General features: G+C 38.9%; 1 protein-coding gene and 1 long non-coding RNA gene across 3 annotated transcripts; one reads left to right on the top strand and one right to left on the bottom strand.

Annotated features, from left to right (window-relative positions):
* Positions 1-483: 483 nt before the first annotated feature.
* LOC118767700 lies at positions 484-2,516 on the top strand. Its single transcript, XR_005003616.1, has 2 exons — positions 484-637; positions 2,395-2,516. It is a non-coding gene; the product is annotated as an uncharacterized LOC118767700 (long non-coding RNA).
* Positions 1,458-16,283, bottom strand: LOC115223882 (small VCP/p97-interacting protein). 2 transcript variants are annotated; one of them, XM_029794593.2, is made up of 4 exons: positions 16,109-16,283; positions 8,520-8,561; positions 6,625-6,783; positions 1,458-5,031 (listed from the first exon to the last, which is right to left on the bottom strand). In XM_029794593.2, exons 1-4 carry the CDS (start codon positions 16,175-16,177, stop codon positions 5,017-5,019), a joined length of 285 nt encoding a protein of 94 aa, XP_029650453.1. In that variant the 5' UTR covers positions 16,178-16,283; the 3' UTR covers positions 1,458-5,016. The 2 variants fall into 2 exon arrangements, with proteins under 2 accessions (XP_029650453.1, XP_029650454.1); XM_029794594.2 differs by lacking the exon at positions 8,520-8,561 and having other exon boundaries at positions 16,109-16,275.
* Positions 16,284-17,153: the final 870 nt, after the last annotated feature.

Below are 17,153 nucleotides of genomic sequence, written 5' to 3'. Positions count from 1 at the left end.
ACCACTTTATTTTTGTTAGAAATAATAACAATAATAATAATTTAGCTATTAGCGCAGGAGTGGCTGTGTGGTAAGTAGCTTGTTTACTAACCACATGGTTCCGGGTTCAGTCCCACTGCGTGGCATCTTGGGCAAGTGTCTTCTGCTATAGCCCCAGGCCGACCAATGCCTTGTGAGTGGATTTGGTAGACGGAAACCGAAAGAAGCCTGTCGTATATATGTATATGTATGTGTTTGTGTGTCTGTGTTTGTCCCCCTAGCATTGCTTGACAACCGATGCTGGTGTGTTTACGTCCTCGTCACTTAGCGGTTCGGCAAAAGAGACCAATAGAATAAGTACTGGGCTTACAAAGAATAAGTCCCGGGGTCGATTTGCTCGACTAAAGGCGGTGCTCCAGCATGGCCGCAGTCAAATGACTGAAACAAGTAAAAGAGTAAAGAGAGCCAACTTATTCATGACGAACACTGCTACTGCTGGTAATTCATTCGTAGGCCATTTGACCATTGGCTCTTCGTGGTGTAACTGGTCGTATGGTCATTATCATGCAATATCATTTCAACTGGTTTCTATTCTAGCATTTGGTGGGAGGCAGGCTGCCACTGATGATCTGCAGCAATGGTGAAATCACTCGATGCAGTGGTGCCATCCACTGGCACAGACGATCGTTTTGTCACCTAATGTAGTCGCTGCTTAATTAATTGCCAACACTAAATACTCTTTTACTTGTTTCAGCCATTTGACTGTGGCTATGATGGAGCACCGCTTTTAGTCGAGCAAATCGAACACAGGACTTATTCTTTGTAAGCCTAGTACTCATTCTATCGGTCTCTTTTGCCGAACCACTAAGCTACAGGGACGTAAACACACCAGCATCGGTTGTCAAGCGATGTTGGGTGGGGGGGAACAAACACAGACACACACACACATATATATATATATAATATATATATATATACACACATATATACAACAGGCTTCTTTCAGTTTACGTCTATCAAATCCACTCACAAGGCTTTGGTCGGTCTGAGGCTATAGTAGAAGACACTTGCCCAAGATGCCATGCAGTGGGACTGAACCCAGAACCATATGGTTCGTAAGCAAGCTACTTACTACACAGCCACTCCAATGCCTAAATAGTATATCTGAATGTTTAAGATGATCCAAACAATACATCCAGTTTAAGGTGGGTGTGCCAATTATTGAATAACCCTTTCCACTGAAGGCACAAGGCCAGAAATTTCTTGGAGCGAGTAAGTCAATTACATTGACCCCAGTGTATAACTGGTACTTATTTTATTGACCCTGAAAGGATGAAAGGCAAAGTCGACCGCAGAACATGAATATGGACAAAATACTGCTAAGCATTTTGCCTAGCCTGCGAATGATTCTGCCATCTTTAAAGAATGAATTAATAATAATAATAATAATAATAAACTTAAAACAAAAACAAGAAAGATAAAGCAATGTTGATTTATTTCCTAAAAATTTTACAAAGCCAAAATTGAGGAAGAAAAATAAAATAAAAAAATATATGACTTTACAATATTTAGGTGAAATGGAGAAATAGAAATATAGATTTAGGGTTAAAACAGGTTTTTTCTGCTAGAGGATATGGGTTTGTGGGAATAAGAAAGAAAACGAAAAATAATTCCAGGACCCTATTTCCAGCTGCCAATCATTGTGAAAGATGGTTTCTTTAAGACAATTAATGCTCTTTAGAAATCAAGTTTGCCAAATCTGATTGGCTGGTAATAATTAAGGCTGATTTTTATGAAAAGGTTAGTTTTGGCAAGAAAAATCTTTGAGAAACCAAACAGGGATTGGCTTTATTTATTTATTTATATTTTAAATTCAAAATTTTTGTTTAGAAAATTATAGGAATCCCTTAACTCTTCAGCATTATTCACTCGAATGTAATGCTTATTTATTCACATTGTTTTGAATTAATTGTGCATTATCTCATAGCTTTGAGATTTCAATGATGTGACAGTTTAGCTTTAGAACGACATTGTAGGGTAAGTGTAAGAGGCCAGATCTGGCCTGTTTGGAACATAAAACAGAATATTTAGGCTGGATATGGTCAGTTTAAATGCTTAAAGGGTTATATGGTATTAGCATTAGGAACTCTGAAGTGTTAAGCTAATTCTTCAACATTGAAATTGAACAAATTTAGCTGTACCAAAGGCAGATCATTTCACATATATCAGATAAGAGGGAATTAATAAATCCAAAGCTGTTCCTTAGCCAGCACTCTTGCAAATATTGGATAACAGTGTATATAAATAGAAGGTTTCCCTAAAAGGAGACTGTGCACACAAATTGAAATTCCAGGGCTAAAAAATAAGCCGCAGAGTATAATACATTTAGCCAAAATGGATTTAATGGTATTACAGATAATTCTTTAGTTATGAGTGCTTCAACACATGTCAAATCACATGTAAGTAAAGAATTAACTGTAATATCATAAATTCCACTCTTTGGAGTATAAAAGTCGAGATGCTATCTTTAATAGCTAGACAAAAAACCCGCTCAAGAAATCAGAATGAAAGACGGTTTTAGTTATTTTTCTTTCCTCTTTTCATTCTTTATTTTCCTAACATTAATATTTCCTGTTTTCTTTATCAGTATATCTAAATAGCTAGCTAGCTAGCTAGCTAACCTGATAGCTAGATAACTTGCCAGACAAACAGACAGATCTAGCTTGCTAAGTATTAGAGTATACCACATGAAATGTTTTCTCGACATGAAACCCTTTACAATCTACAGTCCTACATGTTAACAGAAGGGACAGGAGGTCAGTTAACCCATGTTGTACAATTGGGGGAGGCCTTTTATATTTCTTTGATCTCACTTTTCAGGTGGTGGTGGTGTGGCTAATAAGTATTCTGTGCTCCCGCCACAATATAGTGACCTTTGGAACAAGGATGATTCTTTTTCTTTTTTTCTTCTTGTATTCCCTATACATATATGTCCATATTAAGATGTAATTCAACCAAACCTACGAAATAACCGTATACCAATTTAGCATTTGGAGAGGATTGCGGCGTTAATCTACAATGTAGCAATGGTTGGGAAATTTCATTCAAGAGATGACAGTCTTTAGAGTGAACTTCAGAAGAGAAACAAAAGCCAGTCAGGAATGAAGACAAAAGAATCAGTGGACAGAAATATCAGGACAGGAGTCTGGCAATTTGCAGTAGGCTTAATTGTAGCTCCTTTGGCCATTTTCTTTGGTGTGGAGACACGTGGCTTTATGGTTAATGTGTTGGACTCATGATCATAAGATTGTGGTTTCAATTCCTGGACCAGGCAATACATTGTGTTCTTGAGCAAAACCCTTCATTTCATGTTGCTCCAGCTGGAAAATCGATTGACCAGTGTCCTGTCCAGATGGAGAATATATAAGCCATGGAAACTGGCCCTTATGAGTCAGTATGACCCAAGGTAACTTAACTTCACTTTTATTTCCTGCTGTAACATCAGAAAAGTGAAGAAACTGGACAAAGGGTTCTACATATTATGAGAAATTGTGGCATCTAATGGTGCAACTGAGAATTGCTGATCCTTAGTAGATATGAGCTTTTATTGTACCATCATTTAAGATGTGGAAGAAATGAGTTTTGTTTGATGATAATGAAGATTCCCAGCAAGGAGGGAGATACAGAAAAGTCTTTGAGACATTTTCCAAAGCAGCCACTGCATTCCATGAAACTTATAACGACTGTAGGGTAGTTTATAAAAGACATATTGCAGTATTCTTTCTTGCTAACAACAGGAATCTATAACTACAAACTCATACTGTCAGGGAATCAACCATATACATGAAAAACCGAAATCAAAACAACCAAGAATGGGTTCAGAGAGACAGAAACGAAACAGACAAATTCCACCGTACGAAGAGAAGGCTTTGCCTTAACACTGATCACAACCAAAACTCTTTGCGAAAATTCACGCCCACCTTACTCGACATCAACATCTTTTTGAACAGCTGGAACTGTTCACACTCTGATAGAAGATTTGGGAATCAAAAAGCAGATGAAGAATTTGAGAAGTCCAAACTCTCAAAGGAGTTTTTTTTGTTGCATTGTGGGATTTTTTTTCCTTAGTAACCATACGTAACACATTAGCATTCAGGCTGCTCTGTCAAATGTAATGTGTATTTATTTAATTTAATCATACGTTATCTTGTGGCTTCAAGATTTCAAATGATTGTTTATTGTTAGAATGACATTGTCAGGTAGGTGAGAGAGGCCAGATCTAGCTGGCTTGAACATAAAAAAAGGTAGAATATTAGGGCCAAATAAAGGGTTCATTTAACATCACATTGATAAAAGAAAATCATAAAAGATTAGATAGTTTAATTAAATAGGTTTCTTTAACTCAATTCAAAATAGTTTTAATTTTTCTTTTAAGAAGATTATATTTCACATGGTACATTCTAATACAGAAACACACACAGATCCTAACATCATTTACACAAAGAAATTCAAAGTGTTTTAAATGAGAGTTCCCTGGGTTAAGAGAACCAGGAGTGTGTATGGTGGGATGGGAAGAGAAACAGACAGGAAAAGCTTTGGTGGTCTTCATTCTCTACCAAAACCTTTTTATAATAATATTTATATAATAATTTATTTTATTTTTATTCCTAACACATACAGAGAGATGGGGGTAAAAAAGAAAAGAAAATTAAAAGTTTTCAAAGAATGAAGAAAAATAAATATCATCATCATCTCACACACAGGCATGAACTGGGGTGGGGAAGATTAATTTTAGGGGTTTGAAAATTATGACAAATTAATAGGGACATGAGACAGAGCATAGACAATGATCCCAGGTATGGGGTCCTTTGAAAAGAAAGGTTACAGGATTTTATTATCATAAATAGAACCAAATATAAAAGAATAGATTGAGAGGTGGAGAAAAAGATTTGTTTTTTGTAATATTTTTTGTCATTATGGATTATAGAAAAGTCTTTGAAAATGGACCTCCCTGCTTTCCAATTCTTCAAAAATGGTTCAGTCTATTTGCCACTAGAAAAAGAAAAAGGAAAGAAAGAAACTGAAATCAAGTTAAATCATTTTTATTAGATTTGAAGGTAGTGCAATGATAATTAAGTAAATATTAAATTATTTGTGAAGATAGCTCAGTCGGTAGAGCACGAAACTCTTAATCTCGGGGTCGTGGGTTCGTGCCCCACATTGGGCGCAATATGTTTTCAGCGGTGGTGCCCCAGCATGGCCATGGCCTTCGGGCTAAAACATTTTTAAGGATTTTAAGGATTTATAATGAGGACAGCCGTTAGAGACAATGAGTTTGAAATGAAGTCTCTTGAGATACTCAATGGAGCAGATTCCCTTCAAAACATGGTTGGTTGTCTTTAGAATGGGAACTGTGGCACTCAGCCACCACCGAGGCTTTAAGATTCTGAGGTGATGGCCAGAAGAATGGATCAGATATAGTAAAGAGTGAGAGAGAGAAGGGGAGGGAGCGAGAGTGAGTGAGTGCAAAAACACACACACACACACACGCATGCATGTATAGAGGCACAGGCATGGCTGTTAACAGAACTTTGCTTATTAACAACATGGTTCCGGGTTCAGTCCCACAGGGTGGTACCACAGGCAAGTGTTTCAACTACAGCCTCAGGCCAACCAAAGCCCTGTGAGTGGAAACTGAAAGAAGCCCATTGTGTGTGTGTGGGGAGGTATATATACGTATTCTATCGGTCTCTTTTGCCAAACCGCAAAGATACGGACATGTAAACTCACTAACATTGGCTGGCAAGCGATGGTGTGTGTGGGACACACACACACATAGACACATGCAAGTATATATATATGTGTGTGTGTGTGTATATATTTTATGGGTTTGTGTGTGTATATATATATATATATATATATACACACACATATACATACAACTGGTTTATCTCAGTTTCCATCTACCAAATCCACTGACAAGGCTTTGGTTGACCCAAGGCTATAGTAGAAGACACTTGCCCAAGGTGCCACGTAGTGGGACTGAACCCAGAACCATGTGGTTGGGAAGCAAGCTTCTCACCACACAGCCACTCCTGCGCGTGCATGTGTGTGTGTGTATATATATATATTATGCACAGTGCCTAGAGCAGTCTCACAAGCATGAGGTAGTGAGTTCGATTCCCAGACCAGGCTGTGTTGTGTTTTTGAGCAAGACACTTTATTTCACATTGCTCAAGGTCACTCATCTGTAGAAATGAGTGCAACATCACTGGACCAAACTTTATCAGCCTTTACCTTTCCCTTGGATAACATCAGTGGCATAGAGAGAGGAGGCTGGTATACATGGGTGACTGCTGGTCTTCCATAAACAACCTTGCCTGGACTTGTGCCTCAGAGTGGAACTTTCTAGGTGCAATCCCACAATCATTCATGTCCAAAGGGGGAGAGGGGTCTCTACCCTTTACCCTATGTACATATAATGGCATGGAGACGGGAGGCTGGTTTGCACGGGGAACTGATGGTCTTCCAAAAACAACCTTATCTGGATTTGTGCCTCGAAGGGGAACTTTCCAGATGCAACCCCATGGTCATTCACGACCGAAGAGGGGCCTTTTATACACGTGAAACAGATTCTATACAAACCCTTAGATTGGTATTTTCCGAAGGTTGTGAGTCTAGTTCGTCTAACTGTTGCTGCTTTTTCTGCCGTCTTTTGTAGCCTTCCGGGTCCTTAATACCCCGATATTCCATGGATTTCCTTCGTTTCTCAGCAGCATCAGCCAGCTGTCTTCTGCGTACCTCCTGGCCAAAAAATAGATGAAGAGGGAACATGTCAAAACAAACAAGTGGTCAAACCATTCTTTTGCACCAATATTGACCAAAATATTGGTTTCATATTTTGGCACAAGACCAGCAATTTTAGAGGGAGGGGTATAAGGCAATTGCATCGATCCCAGTACGCAACTGGTACTTATTTTATCGACTCCGTAAAGGTGAAAGGCAAAAGGTGACTGTGACGGAATTTGAACTGAAAATATAAAGACGGACAAAACGCCACTAAGCATTTTGCCTGGTTTGGACAGCTTGCCATATTGATATTGACCAAAATATTAACCCATAGCTTGCCATGAGTCCCATTCAGGGATCTGCTAAAAACAGTCTCACTGCTGGCTGTTCATCGTATTTAACCCTTTAGTGTTCAGATTATTCTATCAAATGTGACGTTTGTTTATTTATATTGTTTTGAATTAATCCTGCATTATCTTGTAGTTTAGAGATTTCAGTGATGTGATTTTTTTAGTTGTAGAATGACATGGTAGGGTTGAGGTGAGAGGTGAGATCTGGTCAGTTTCAATATAAAACAAGTTAAATATTTTGGCCAGATATGGCCGGTTTGAATGCTAAAGGGTTAAAGTGAATTGCTAATGTACATTGGACATGCAATTTAGTAGTTCAAGTTAGTCATTATTAGTCCTGGCTAATTCTAGAGGACATTTTAAGTCATAAATCGCAATCTTTGAACTACAAAAATATTGACTGTTTTGAAACGTTTTTTTTGTTTCTTTTTTGCATTTCCCATCTATATCATTCATTGATATTTCATACACATTCGCATTTGATACTATAGTTTCAAAAAAATAAAACAAAAAAAAAAAAACTGAAATGTTTATTATTGCAATTGAATAGAAAAGAATATGCTGTTTTTTCAGTAATCCCCATTTGGGACTTTTGGAAAAATCTATCATAATTTCCAAAATAATTCACATATGAAGAAAATTTAAATATGTATTATTTTAACTCCTAAGACACCTGGCAAAGCCAAAAATGTGCTTCTGCTAAATATTTAAAAAAAAATATGTGTGTGTGTGTGTGTGTGTGTGTGTGTGTGCATGCACATATGTGTATCATTATGTTTGTCCCCTACCACTGCATGACAACTGGTGCTGGTTTGTTTACGTCCCCATAACATAGCAGTTTGGGAAAAGAGACCGACAGCATAAGTACCTACCAGAATTAACAAAGTACAGGGAACAACTTGATTGACTAAAAAAGAAAAAAAAAAAAAAACATCCAATGACCAAAACAAGTTAAAAAATATGAGATATACAACGAGAAAGCTCTATGACTAAAGCAGATAAAAAGTTGCCATCAAATAAACCTTACTCTCATCCAAGGGTTAAACACATGCAATCCTCTCTCTCTCTCTCTCTCTCTGTTACATCTTTGATGATCTGCTGGATCAAGGGGCATGAAGGTCTGTGTATGACTACATATAGGAGCCTAAGACAAGAGCAGAAGGACCTTTACATGAAAAGCAAAGGTCCTGTGATGATAGATGAATGATGACTGTGGCAGATTTGAGAAGACAGAGGCCACTAACTGGAAATCTGCACATCGGCAATTTGAGAGGGATGGTCATGGGTGTGTGGAAGAGTGGCAGCTGCTTAAAATCTAACTCAAATGAGAATGCAGCCCCTACACCCCAATCCTGAGATGGCCCGATAAAAGTAGGGATAAAAACTGCCCACTCATCTTACCTTAACTGGTCTGGGATACCACGTGCAGTGGGTTCTCCATTTCTGCAGTAAAAAATAAAGCAAGAAGGAAACACATCAAATCGATTTTTGGCTCCTGGAACGTCGGAACGATGTTGGATGGGGGCCAATTCTGGAAGGCCAAAATGAAGAAACCACAACGATTGGGAAGGTCAACCTGGGCAACAGTAAAAGACACTAACCCAAGTGTGCCGTGCAGTGGGATTGAACCTAGGACCAAGTGGATGCAAAGTGAAATTCTTAACCACATAACCAAGCTTGTCTTCTGAGCAGATCAAAAGACAACTGACAAACAGCCTCGTTTTCAGTTTAATAAGTGGCAGAATAAATGATCATTTCATCAAGGAAACCCTGGGTAGCTGTATTTAACAAGATTTGTGGTTTTTCATTATAAGAATATCTTTACTCTCTTAGCTGATCAAATGCTCTTTTACTTGTTGAAGCATTACCACATAATTATTATATAATATATAATATATATATATATATATATATAATCAAAACAAATCAAAATAGAATCAAAACAAATCAAAATAGAATCAAAACAAATCAAAATAGATGAACATCAGTGGAATTGTATTCTTTGTGGTACCAGTGCCGGTGGCACACAAGAAAACCACCCAAACGTGGCCGTAACCAGTACCGCATCGACTGGCCTCCGTGCTGTGGGCACAACAAACACCATCCGATCGTGGCCGTTCGCCAGCCTCATCTGGCACCTGTGCCGGTGGCACATAAAGACACCATCCGAAGACCCGGCGACGTAGTCAGTCCACCTGTGCATACCTTCCCTCTTATGACACTTGTGAAGACCTGTTGAGGCAAGTGTGTGACACTTGTGAAGACCTGTTGAGGCAAGTGAAAATCAAACCAAATCAAAATAGATGAATATCAATGGAATTTGTATCTTTGTGGTTCCAGTACCGGTGGCACACAAGAAAACCATCCGAAGTGGCCGTAGCTGGTACCGCATCGACTGGCCTCCGTGCTGTGGGCACAACAAACACCATCTGATCGTGGCCGTTCGCCAGCCTCATCTGGCACCTGTGCCGGTGGCACATAAAGACCCATCCGAAGACCCGGCGACGTAGTCAGTCCACCTGTGCATACCTTCCCTCTTATGACACTGTGAAGACCTGTTGAGGCAAGTGTGTGACACTTGTGAAGACCTGTTGAGGCAAGTGAAAATCAAACCAAATCAAAATAGATGAATATCAATGGAATTTGTATCTTTGTGGTTCCAGTACCGGTGGCACACAGAAAACCATCCGAAGTGGCCGTAGCTGGTACCGCATCGACTGGCCTCCGTGCTGTGGGCACAACAAACACCATCTGATCGTGGCCGTTCGCCAGCCTCACCTGGCACCTGTGTCGGTGGCACATAAAAACACCATCCAAAGACCCGGCGACGTAGTCAGTCCACCTGTGCATACCTTCCCTCTTATGACACTTGTGAAGACCTGTTGAGGCAGAGGCAAGTGTGTGACACTTTGTGAAGACCTGTTGAGGCAGAGGCAAGTGTGTGACACTTGTGGAGACCTGTTGAGGCAAGTGTGTGACACGCGTGACACTTGTGAAGACCTGTTGAGGCAAGTGAAAATCAAACCAAATCAAAATAGATGAACATCAATGGAATTTGTATCTTTGTGGTTCCAGTACCGGTGGCACACAAAAAACCATCCGATCGTGGCCGTTCGCCAGCCACATCTGGCACCTGTGTCGGTGGCACATAAAGACACCATCCGAAGACCCGGCGACGTAGACAGTCCACCTGTGCATACCTTCCTTCTTGTGACACTTGTGAAGACCTGTTGAGGCAAGTGACACTTGTGAAGACCTGTTGAGGCAAGTGAAAATCAAATCAAATCAAAACAAATCAAAATAGATGAACATAAATGGAATTTGTATCTTGTGGTACCAGTGCCGGTGGCACACAAGAAAATCATCCGAACGTGGCCGTAGCCAGTACCGCGTAGACTGGCCTCCGTGCTTTGGGGACGTAACAAACACCATCCGATCGTGGCCGTCCGCCAGCCTCATCTGGCACCTGTGTCGGTGCACATAAAAACACCATCCGAGCGTGGCCGTCTGCCAGCCTCGTCTGGCACCTGCCAGCCTCATCTGGCACCTGTGTCGGTGGCACATAAAAACACCATCCGAGCGTGGCCGTTCGCCAGCCTCGTCTGGCACCTGTGTCGGTGGCACATAAAATCACCCACTACACTCTCGGAGTGGTTGGCGTTAGGAAGGGCATCCAGCTGTAGAAACACTGCCAGATCTGACTGGCCTGGTGCAGCCTTCGGGCTCCCCAGACCCCAGTTGAACCGTCCAACCCATGCTAGCATGGAAAACGGACGCTAAATGATGATGATGATGATGATATATATGATGGTAACAAGAGAGAAAATGAACAGCTTCTGACAATGTGGAAAGTTTAATAAAGACATTATATTTCAGGCGTAAAGGCCCATCGTCATAAGAAAGGAACAATTTAAAACAATGAATGGATTCTACGTAACTGAACTTTTCTTAGACTTCTTTTCTTCTGAAGATGAGCCTTTGCGCCTGAAATATAAAGGTTTTATTCAACTTCCCACATTGTCAGAAGGTTTCTATTTTCTCTCTTTTTACCTTCTTTGATATTACAATGCTTCAAGCAAACTACAATGCTCTCATATATATATATATATATATATATATATAGTTTGTATCCATTTAAAAGAAAAGAAAATGGAGATAAGGAAGTTAATTATTTATTAACAAATTGGCAATCTTCGCTTTTTACAGCTGTTTCATTTAATCTTTATATATAAAAGTGAAGTTGTGTGTCTGTCTCCTACGATTTAGATTTCTAACTACTCCCACATTTTGCGGTGCAGTTTAACCAAAAGCTGGTATCTTATAGTCGTGATTCATATCGAGCCCTTCTGGGTATTAGCGTGCGTCTACGATGAGTCTACGATTTAAAAAATAATTTACCATAATTTTTTTCTATTTTAATGCATTTTTCGCTATTATATAAAGGGAAGTAACTCTCTAAAAATGTCTACGATGAGTCAACGTGTTTTAAAAAAAATTTAACATCATTTTTTTCCCTTTTTTAATGCATTTTTTGGCTATAACTCTCTAAAAATGCTTATATAGTTATTTCCCTTACAAATCCGAGCAACGCCGGCGATACTGCTAGTACTCAATAATTTTATTACAAATAAGTATATTAAATTTACATCTTTCTTTTTCTCTAATGAAATTATTATTCATGTCATATAAATGTAAATTTAATGTAGAAATTTATACTTAAATTAATTGAAACAGCTGTAAGAAGTGAAGATGACCAATTTGTTTTTAGAAATAAACAATTATTAACTTCCTTATCTCCATTTTCTTTTCTTCTTTTAAATGGATATAAATTATATACTTAATATATACCAATTGTTTTACGGGAATTTCATTCCTCAAAAATATTAGGTATTGAACCAGATCCCTACACGAGATTAACATCCTCTAATTAAATTTATATATATATATATATATATATATATATATATATATATATATATATATATATGGACTCCGTGTGGGCAGTCATCTAAAAGTTTTTGTTCGTCATGATGCTGACATAAGTTCCTTGTCTTTCCTGATGAGAAGGCGGCATAATGCACCCCTTATTCCTTCGAAATTAGGAATATGCAGTCTTCGAAACATATGTTGAGAATAAAGGAATTTTGTTAAATCGTCGTTCAACTCCATTTTTTCATTTATTTGTATAAAAAAAAAACACAAATTTCCACACGAAAGCACGAGATCTCTACCCTTGGCTTCAACCGTGTTTTTCTGACGTGAATTTGCTACCCGGGTATCGGTTAACAGAATTATCCATACTAGGATAATTCATTCAACTACTTATATATATATATATAAATGAGTATAAAACAATGGGAAGCTAGATGTGATCCAGCAGTACTCTCGATGCCATTCACCAGCGACTGACAATTGTTATCAACGCACAGAAACAATTGTTGTGATTAAATCCTGTTCATTCTATCGTATATTAGAAATGTTTAGATAAGCTTATCTCTACAGATTTTCTATAGAATTCAGAACAAGCAACGTAAATTATGATGTTTAAAAACACACACACACTATTTTACACAGTCGTATTCAGAGAGAATTTCTAATAATTAGTGAGCAAAAGGAGCCCCTACGTGGTCATTTGGATTGTTAGAAATAGTAGCTGTTCTCCCACCAAACCAGACTTCACCATCTTGAAAAAAAAAAAAAGAGGCGGAATGGTTATGGTTGGGACGTCTTGGATTATAAGTCTACACAGTCAGAGCCGACCTGGGGTGAAGAGAAAAGGCGAGGTCACACAGAGACACAGATCATTGCAGGTATTAAACAGACCAGGCGGAGAGCTGGCAGAAACGTTAGCACGCCAGGCGAAATGCTTAGCGGTATTTCGTCTGCGTTACGTTGTGAGTTCAAATTCCGCCGAGGTCGACTTTGCCTTTCATCCTTTCGGGGTCGATAAATTAAGTACCAGTTACGCACTGGGGTCGATGTAATCGACTTAATACCTATGTCTGTCCTTGTTTGTCCGCTCTGTGTTTAGTCCCTTGTGGGTAATAAAGAAATAGGTATTAAACAGACCAAGTGCAATTGAGTTCTGTATACATAAGCTCATTACAATTATTATACGCATAGGCCACCTATTTACGTTATATAATACGTAATATATATATAATGACGGAGGTAAAGAATACGTACACCACCCGTTTTCGGTGTAACAAAAACCCTAACCCCAAATCGAAACCCTAAACACCAGGTGTACGTACTCTTTACTTTCGCCATATATTATCAATGTTATATTCCGAGAGAGAAAAACAATTCAGGGCGATATACTTAATGCATAAAGCGAACATATTTTTAGAAGAACTGCGAAAGAGAGAGCAATAAGCAATTAATCTTGCAAGTCTCTCTCTCATCTCTCTATATATAGGCGTAGGAGTGGCTGTGTGGTAAGTAGCTTGCTAACCAACCACATGGTTCCGGGTTCAGTCCCACTGCGTGGCATCTTGGGCAAGTGTTTTCTGCTATAGCCCCGGGCCGACCAATGCCTTGTGAGTGGATTTGGTAGACGGAAACTGAAAGAAGCCTGTCGTATATGTATATATATATATATATATATATATATATATATGTGTGTGTGTGTGTGTGTGTTTGTCCCCCTAGCATTGCTTGACAACCGATGCTGGTGTGTTTACGTCCCCGTCACTTAGCGGTTCGGCAAAAGAGACCGATAGAATAAGTACTGGGCTTACAAAGAATAAGTCCCGGGGTCGATTTGCTCGACTAAAGGCGGTGCTCCAGCATGGCCGCAGTCAAATGACTGAAACAAGTAAAAGAGTAAAGAGTAAAAGAGTAAATATATACTAGCAGTATCGCCCGGCGTTGCTAGGGTTTGTTTCAACCCTCTAGAATTGGAATTTTTGAAAAGTAATAAATTTGCATTATATAGCTTGTTATTCTCTTTAAGTGAACATAGGCGACACAGCAGTCAAAAAATTGTGAAAAATAGGGTTCTTCATAGAAAAAAAAGCACGTTTTTGATGTAAATAATTTTTGGTGTTAACATGGTTCGATTTGAATTTTTTCTTCTACGGAAGGAAGAGCAAGCCTTCTTCTATCATACTCTCAATTTTGGTCAAATAGCGTCGCAGGGTCTCGGAGGAGATAGTGTTAGTTGAAGGCTACCAAACCTGCCATACACAGACAACTTCAGCTTTATATACATAGAGATATATTTATATTGTATAGAGGGCATTATTACACATAAATGCCTCACACTAAGAGGGACATAAGTCATTACTACCAAAATTTCACTAATCGTACCTAATGCAATTTCAAAAGCAAGACATTTAAAAAATGAATTTAGTTCTCTTATGAGGTTTTTCACGCTAACTACCTGATAATTTCTTGTTAAGATTCCTTATTAAGAAGTTATCCTTAATTGTTAAATACATAGAGATATATATAGACATGCAATATGGCGAACCCTTTAATGTTTACTATTTACACTCTATGGCGACTAAGTAATTTGTGCAGTTTTCTATCTATTGGGACAGCAGTTTTCATGTGGGATTTCCCCTTCCAGTTTCCAGATAACCGCTGTCCGTAGAAGTGCTTCCAACAGTAAACGCCTGGACAGTATTATCCCAACTGACCTGCTCTCTCTCTCTACAAATACGCACACCCTGGTCTTGTGGCCTGTGTTAACCCTTTCGTCTGAGACAACCCTTTACTCTAGACATGGAGACAAGTCAAAACGGCATGTGGCTACTTTCTAAGCACAAATCAATCCATCCTACACTATGAAGAAGATAAAAATATTCGTAGACGAATCGAGTCTTAATTATAACAGTTTTGAAGCGATACAATTTTTACATATCTATCTATAACGAGATAATGAAATAGGAAGAGCAGAGCCTCTACCATAATAATAACAAGTAAACACAGAGCTGAGATAGGAACATTGTTAAATAGGAACATATCAATAGAGACACCGCCACAGACGCTGGAGTATAAAAGAGATTTATTTAGGGAAGAGGTGAGGACTAATCTCCGGGATAGGAAGAGAGATTACAAACATACGTATATGTGTGTGTGTGTATCTATGTGTTTAGAGGAGGGAACCAATAAGTGATAGATAATATACGTGGCAGAAATAGCAGTCTAAATCTTCCTCAAAACGCATCCTGCTGTATTTGAGGCGGGACCCCCTTCCTACAAATCTCTAAAAAAAAATGGAATGGTCACGGTTGGGATATTCTCTATCCCAGGTCTGTTCGACTAGGATTAACTGGGGTTAAATATTGGTGGTGGGGCTGCAGTGGGGTTTTTTTTTCTTACCTTGCTTAATAACATTCTAAATTTTTGAAAATTTGTCCCAACAGGCATTGCAAGGACAAGAAAGAATTTTCGACATGAATACGAACTCTGTTTGTTTGTTTTTGTTAATAAAGAGGTGGGGGGAGGGGTATTTGTTTTGAAAAAAACATTTGAGCCAAACAACAATAGTCCAGTCACAGTAAGAGAGAGAGAGAGAGATGTAGAGTGAAAGAGGAAAGGCATAAGATGGAGATATGTGGAGAGAGAGAGAGATTAGACGGACATAGTGAGAGAAAGAGATAGTCATGGAAGGAAAAAGAAACATTCGCTTAAATATATATAGTGAAAGTATCTGACATAAAATAGAGAAATGCTTTTGCTTCACTTTTAACACGTAATACTGAAATAGAGGAGAAGATATGATATTGCTATGGGCTCGCCCTAGGCAAGAAGTTGAACATTTTTTTTTTTTGCCCATGAAACTACATGGACCCCTAAGTAAGGCAGGTGTAAAATTTGAATGAAATTGTTTGTGTAGTTTCTCAAGTTTTATATAAATAGATATAAAACGAAAGAGAGAAAGCATAGACACAGACAGGGAAATCTGACAGCCCGACCTGACAACAATACTTGACATATAGTAAATACACACAGAGAAAGATTTAAAAAAAGGTTGCACTGACCGGGTCAGGGTTTAAATTGGTTTCATCTTCGTGGTCGTCTTTCCGTAGAAAACAGCAACAGAGTCCCATAGTTTGTGAAGAAAAATGTTAGAAAAACAGAGAAAAGAGATGAGAGCGCTTCATAACAAGAGGGCGTGAGTGGGGAGTGTTTGGAGTTGTCTCCCTTTTGTATCATATTCTCTCTCTTTCTCTCTCTCACTCTTTTCTTCCTCGCTCTTTTTCTCGGTGTCTGTATTTCTCTTTCTGTCTCTTTCTCGCTGTTCTTTTCTCTCTGTCTTACTCTCTCTCTTTTCTTCCTCGCTCTTTTTCTCGGTGTCTGTATTTCTCTTTCTGTCTCTTTCTCGCTGTTCTTTTCTCTCTGTCTTTCTCTCTCTCTTTTCTTCCTCGCTCTTTTTCTCGGTGTCTGTCTCTTTCTCGCTGTTCTTTTCTCTCTGTCTTTCTCTCTCTCTTTTCTTCCTCGCTCTTTTTCTCGGTGTCTGTATCTCTCTTTCTCGCTGTTCTTTTCTCTCTGTGTTTGTCTATTTGTCCGTCTTTCTTTCTTTCTTTCTTTCTCGTTATCTTTCCTTATTTATCTGTCTCTTTCAATCTTGCTGTCTCCTCTCTTTCGCTCTTATTGTCTCTCTCTCTCTCTTTTGCTCTTCTTGTCTGTCTGTCACTCTCTTTTGTTCTTGCTATATCTCTCTTTCACATTTGCTCTTTCTTACTTGCTCTCTTTCTCTCTGTCTTTCTCTTTCTTACTGTCTCTGTCTCACTTTCTTTCTCCTTTTCTCTTTCTATCTTTCTTTCGCTGCCTCTCTCTTTGTGGTTCTCAATGATTGTCTCTCCCCCTCCTCTTCTCATCCCACCTCTATCTCGTGGAAGCGCCATCCAACCAAAATGCAAATATATGGGAAACTACCACCTGTGTCATCTCTTGTGAAAGGTAGAAGAGTCCAGTTTGCTGGACATTGTTGTAGAGCTGAAAACGAGGTAATTTCTGCTCTTCTCCTTTGGAAGCCATCTGTTCGCAATACCAGAGGACGCACACTCTCCTACCCTGATGTAA

The sequence above is a fragment of the Octopus sinensis genome, linkage group LG24 (assembly GCF_006345805.1).
Source record: "Octopus sinensis linkage group LG24, ASM634580v1, whole genome shotgun sequence".
NCBI classification, from domain to species: domain Eukaryota; kingdom Metazoa; phylum Mollusca; class Cephalopoda; order Octopoda; family Octopodidae; genus Octopus; species Octopus sinensis.
The sequence above is the reverse complement of the archived record's forward strand: the minus strand, read 5'-3'. Positions and strand labels throughout refer to the sequence as shown.